Source organism: Panicum virgatum, chromosome 2K (assembly GCF_016808335.1).
Source record: "Panicum virgatum strain AP13 chromosome 2K, P.virgatum_v5, whole genome shotgun sequence".
NCBI lineage: Eukaryota > Viridiplantae > Streptophyta > Magnoliopsida > Poales > Poaceae > Panicum > Panicum virgatum.
This window is the reverse complement of record NC_053137.1, coordinates 20714857-20720690: the sequence shown is the minus strand read 5'-3', so window position 1 is coordinate 20720690 and position 5834 is coordinate 20714857. Positions and strand designations below refer to the sequence as shown.

Genomic DNA, 5834 nt, shown 5'->3' with positions numbered 1-5834 from the left:
CTTTCCGGGGGCAAGCCCTGGGGCTCAGCGAAGAGGGAGTCGAACTCCTCCAGCAGGGTGTCGAGGAGGTCGCCGTCGCGGCTCATCAGGGACACGGACGCCAGTCCCGGAGTGGTGTCGGTGCCGGTCCACGTGATGCGCCTCCCGGCCCGTGTGAAGGACAGCTTGTGGCGAGCGAAGTCCCAAAGGATCGGTCCTAGGGTGCCCAGCCATTGGACGCCCAGCACCATGTCGTAGTCGCCCAAGGGGAGGGCGTAAAGGTCGATGTCGAACGCCTCCCCGCTGATGCCGACGGGCTGGTGCAGAGCTTTGCCTGGGGACGCCACGCGATCGCCGTTCGCGACGGTGACCGCGAGGTGCGGGCACGGCTGTAGCGGAACGCCTGCTCGCCGCGCCATGTCGACGTCGATGAAATTGTGGGATGAGCCGGAGTCTGGGCAGAGCGATCCCCGTCGTGTTGCCGATGGACACGTGCACCTTCATGGTCTAGCAGCCGCGAGCCCGGACGACGGAGATCGCGTGGAGGGAGATGCCCGGCGTGTCGTCGGTGGCGGAGATGGTAGCCGCTGTCGGGTTCGTGTCCGCGTCGTCGAACCCCACAATCTCGATGACGAAGAGTTTCTTGCAGCGGTGACCCATGACGAACTTCTCGTCACAATTGTAGCACAGGCCTTCGGCGCGACGTTGGGACATCTCGGCCGGGGAAAGGCGTCAGCGCGGGAGGGTGGACGCGAGGGATGTCGTCCTGTCGGAGCCGGCCGCAGCCGAGGATGCCGAGTCGTTGGCCGACGCGGAGGGTGTGTGCGATGCTGCTACCGGGTTGGACGCCGCGCGAGACGCGGAGCGGGTGCTCCTCGTGTGGCCGGGGTCAGACGCCGACAAGAGCATGCGTTGCTCATAGGCCCTGGCGAACACGATGGCGTCGTCAAGGGATGTCGGCCGGCGGAGCACGACGTCCATCTTGAGCGGGTTGACGAGGCCGGCGGTGTACATCTGGACCAGCTGGGACTCCGTCAGGTCAGCGTCGCGACACGCGAGGGCGAGGAACTTGTCGGTGTAGTCGTCCACGGTGCCGTCCCGCCAAAGCAGTATCATCTCGCCGACGGGGCCGTCTGTCATGGGAGGCCCGAAGCGCTGCTGCACAAGTTGTGCGAAACGGCGCCACGAGGGTGCTCCCGATGTCAACTCCAGGCGGCAGAACCAGAGTTGGGCTGATCCGCTCAAGTGCAGCGACGTGTATGGCACGCGGCGACATTCCGGCACCGGAAGAACGTTTCGCAACGATTCAACCATGGAAGGAGATCCTCCTTGCCATCGAACGTCGAGAACTCGATGCGGGCGCGCGGGTGGAAGCGTGGATCGGCATCGTCGCCATCCGCGTTCTGGTGAGGAAGGTGTGGAGTCTCGCAGAATGGTGCGGAGGCAGCCCCCCCGGGGGCGTCCACCTCGGAGGGCTCCTTGTCGCCGCGCTGCGCCTTCTCCAGGCGTGAGACGGCAAGGTTCAAGGCGGCGATCTGGTTGGAGCCTTCGAACGCCGCAGCTTGAAGGGTGGTCACCTTGTCCGGCAAGCCATCCAGTTGCTTGGCGAGCGGCAGCAAGGGTTTGAGGGCGGCGGTCTGCGTGGCGAGTTCAGAAACCTTGGCGGCGAGGTCGGTGAGGGTTGTGAGCATCTCATCGACGGTGTTCTCGAGAAGAGACTGCTCGCCGTCTGCCGCCATGGATCCGGAACCAGAGCTAGCTGATACCAAGATGTCACGGGCTAGAGAGGGATTGGAATTGGTGAAAGGAACACGACGAAGATTATATTCAAAGGTAGTGGCCGGCCTTGGCCCTGGACCTTGCCGGCGCGCTGGAGCTATGGTTGAAGCTCTCTGCGCGCCAGGGAGGCAGGGACCCAAGAACCGATCTGAGATACAATCTAATCTCCTCAACTAACTGCAGGTCACGGTTTATAAGCTACCGCGCCTGGTAACAAACCGACTCAAATAAACTAGATAAGCCACACAAAAAGAAAATAAAAACAAACTAGGACTCTTGACTAATCTTGTTGCGGCGCCTGTACTGGAGTCCCACCATGACACTGTCTTCAAACATCTCTTAGTGGCTGGCACATTCTGCATTGACCCAAAAAAATTGCCTAGAATACTATACAATTTGGTAATACCAATGTTGTTTTCTCGGAGCATGCGTATAAGATCTTTTCTGAACTTATCTAAATGGTGATGCGAAGGCCAATGCTTTTTCTCTCCATATGTTTCAGACAGCGGATGATTATGCTCAGAAATGTGCTCAACTACAACCCATCCATTATCTTCTGTGCGATGCAAACGGAGCATTGCTCTACAATTTGTTTTGGATGAACATGTCTTCACATTCGCTTCTGGATGACCCTGCTCAAACATAGCACTCAGCTATCAATATTTGCACAGGAGGAAAATATCTCCACCATCTGTATGAAAACAAGATCAGAACGGTGACTTACCCGACAACTGCAATAAAATTCCTGGGCTAGCTGGTATGGCGTTGTTTCCACTCCATCTCATTTCCTTTTTTTCTCAGACCACCGCTTCTTACCCCAACGTATCCCAAAACCACATTCCCATGAATACAAGTTGTAGTATTCATAAGCCTCATCACAGTGATCAAACTCTGTCCCAATTGTTGGGTTTATTATGTAATCACTTGTACGGTCCGCAAACTTCATCAATGCTTGTTGCAGCGCACTGGCCTTCCCAGGGACAGGAACCCTATAGTCCGGGCCACCACTTGTTGTGTTCCTGAAAAAAACAAAGGTTCGCTAAGTCAAAAATAATGGCCACTCCGACCTCCCCAAAGTAAAACTGGACTATCTGCCACTAACCTTCTTTTCCACGCAAGCTGTTTGTGACCAGACACAGCAGATTGCACTGCTGCGATCGAGATACTTGCGTCTTTCTGCACTGAGCACTCCGCAACCAACTCACCCGACCCATTGTCGTCAGGAATAACATTTTTAAGTCCAACATATCTCGGCAATACCCGGTTTCCCCAACCGCACTGCGACAACAAAAAATTAGAATTAAACGGACACCTGGTTGACTATAAAAAATGCTACTAAAATAACATTATACTGCACTAGTACTACCTCGCATCTGCTACTACAATTATATCCTGTGCTGCTGATTTTACTCCCCCGTTGCACGCTGCTACTACAGGATTGAAATCCAGTTTCTTTGATACTTCAGGATTAATATTTTCCCTCAAAGGACCATCTCTGAAATTTTTTAGTAAACAAAATATATTTGAGGTCAAGCAATAAAACTGATAAACATCAAGATGGTGCACCATGTTTCCCTGATACCTGGAACATTCTTTGATAGCTGAACAAACATCTTGTGGCCTCCATCTCCCTCTGTTGCTGCAGAAAAAAAAAAGAAGCCGGATCACATAATGTAACAAACATTTCAATTTATCCCGCATCCAGTACTAAGCAGACTCCCCCACATGTACTTAAATAACTTCCACCCAAAACTATAGAGATCTCCAGATAAATGATAATGTCATTGCTAGTCTGGAAATAAAAATTAAAAAATGCAGAAGCCGACCCAGGATATATGCCAACACCAAATTTGCATTGTGTACCTCTCACTATTCACTCCACAATCAATGGATTCGCAAGCTTCTCTGCCAGGTTGACCCCCAATATTACTGCACACAGCAGTTCTGTCATCGAAATGAAAATACTTTAACTGCAGAATGTATAACGTCAGAGAACTGACTTACTGCGCACATCCTGGTACCCCAGACAACACCCCCCGATGTACAATTTCACTCACTCCAGTCCATTGGTTGCTTGATTCACTTGTTCAGCATAAGTCAAAAGCAACAGATCAGACAAGGCGCAATTAGACCAAAGGAGTTCGAATGAGATTAAAGTTTCGGCATACCTGCCACAAGAGACATTCAAATCAAGTGCAGCATTTGGCTCTATCAGTGTGACTCTGCTTATATCCTCAGTTAGCATGCCCTCCACCCATGAAAAATCATTATTCCCTTTACCGCTGCAAGAATTCAAGCTACTGCCCGAGTTAAAATTTGGCCAACATAACTACCTTAATCAAATTAGTACAGCTAGTAATTGTTTCGAGGAACCAAAATCCAGCAAAAGGTACCTAGTACATCCACAAACAGAGAATACGTGCGCTCAAGAAACATCATGTACTTGCTTATGACACCATTGCTCTTCTTTTTCTTACCTCTGCAACAAGTGGACTGATGAAATTGGTCTCCCCGGACGAACATCTGCTGAAGAAGATGAAGTAACCTTGACGACCGCAGCATCCGAGTCTCCACCGTCCGGACCAAGCAAGCTGGGGAGAGGCGGATCTCCGGCAGCAACCCTATTCTCCCCTCCACGAAACAGAGCAGCTATTAATTGCCGCGAGCATCCAAATCCTACATTTGCTTCCTAGTTCATCTACAACAACAGGGTCTGTGCGTACTGGAAACATGATGTACTGCGTCCTAACAATATAACCCTGTTTGTTCGTACCTCTGCAACGACACAACGGATGAAGTGCGGCTCTCTTGACGAACAGCTGCTGAAGAAGATGAAGCAACCTTCACTAGCACACCTTTGCATTCCCCACCTCCTGCACCAAAGAATCCGCGGAGAGGCGCATCTGCTGCTACAAGCCTACCCTCTCCTCCAGGAATCAACTCTTGCCGACGTCTTGCCCCTTCTCCATCCACTGGGCGGAGCTTGGGGCCGCCGGGTTTCTCGGGCGCCATGACTCCTGTGTCGCCGTACGGGCCGCGCCCGTCGGGGTGGGGTGGGGGATGAGTGGAAATGAGACGACGTGGAACTGAGGGAGGCCCAGGTAGTGTTTGGGGGGAGAGCGAGATAGGATGGAGTGGATCCATTTCAGGTTCTAGGAATGAGATGGCTCCATATATAATGTTTGGTTGGAGAATGGAGTGGTTCTGTTCTGCGTTTGGTTGGACGGATGGAAGAGAAATAGAACGTTATCCGTTAGCTGCCCTTAGGGTGGGGTCTATGCGTCAGCCAAATCATCTCACCCTTCCCTTCCGCGTGATGCAGCCTCCCCGTCGTCCTGCATCAGGAGCCGCCCCTGCCCTGCATCCTGCGACGCCTCGAGCAGCCATGGTCGCGACTCGCGTCACCATCGATTGCGGGACGCCACGGCTAGAGCAGGCGCGGACGCGGCCCTGCGCGCCTCTCGCCGGCCCCCGCGGCTCGGGCAGGCGCGGCCGCAGCTGCGGCCCCGCGCCGCCTCGTGGTGTGGGCTGGTGGCCACCGCGATTGGAGCAGAGCGCGACTGAGGCCCTGCGCCGCCTCTCGCCGGCCGTCGCGGCAGGAGCAGGGCGCGGCCGAGGCCCTCCGCTGCCTCTCGCTGGCCGTCGCGGCAGGAGCAGGGCGCGGCCGCGGCCCTCCGCCGCCTCCCGCCGGCCGCCGCTGCTCCGATGCCGCCGTGGCGGCCCCACAGCTTCCCGCCGGCACTGCTCGCCCGCACGGCTGGGCTGCCACTCGCCTCTATCACGGCGTCTCGCGCCGTCCAAGTGGGATGGCTGGGTTCGACCGATTTTTTCGAATCGAGCCGTCCCGAATCATCAGCGAATATTCTCTCCACCGAATGGCTCGGTTCCAGCGCTCGTGAACCAAACAAAAGCATCCGTCCAGGTCGCTTGTGAACCAAACGCACCCCTAGAGCACGACGACGATTTTTTATGCTACCTTTCCGTTTGAATTTCGAAATCCTGTTCCGCGTCGTAGCCGCGGGGACAGAACAGGCGCCGCGGGACAGAGTCCCATCCACGAAATTTAGGGTGTGTTT

The 5834-nt window shown here is 54.5% G+C and overlaps 1 protein-coding gene across 1 annotated transcript; it reads right to left on the bottom strand.

The window, feature by feature from the left end:
• Positions 1-1772: 1772 nt before the first annotated feature.
• Positions 1773-5475, bottom strand: LOC120671167. The gene is made up of 10 exons (XM_039951448.1): positions 4532-5475; positions 4236-4379; positions 3927-4055; positions 3763-3840; positions 3622-3687; positions 3341-3397; positions 3125-3253; positions 2861-3036; positions 2483-2777; positions 1773-2390 (listed from the first exon to the last, which is right to left on the bottom strand). The coding sequence occupies exons 1-9, from the start codon at positions 4900-4902 to the stop codon at positions 2704-2706; spliced, it is 1224 nt and encodes a 407-aa protein (XP_039807382.1). The 5' UTR covers positions 4903-5475; the 3' UTR covers positions 1773-2390; positions 2483-2703.
• Positions 5476-5834: the final 359 nt, after the last annotated feature.

What these genes read in the sequence shown, in the direction of transcription:
- LOC120671167 (XM_039951448.1), bottom strand. Translation starts at nt 4,902, where the DNA reads ATGGATCCACTCCATCCTATCTCGCTCTCCCCCCAAACACTACCTGGG. An exon ending in TTGAATGTCTCTTGTGGCAG is followed by an intron (nt 3,841 to 3,926) that starts GTATGCCGAAAC and finishes ATGCTGAACAAG; the next exon opens with TGAATCAAGCAACCAATGGA. An exon ending in GGGGTACCAGGATGTGCGCA is followed by an intron (nt 3,688 to 3,762) that starts GTAAGTCAGTTC and finishes TGCTGTGTGCAG; the next exon opens with TAATATTGGGGGTCAACCTG.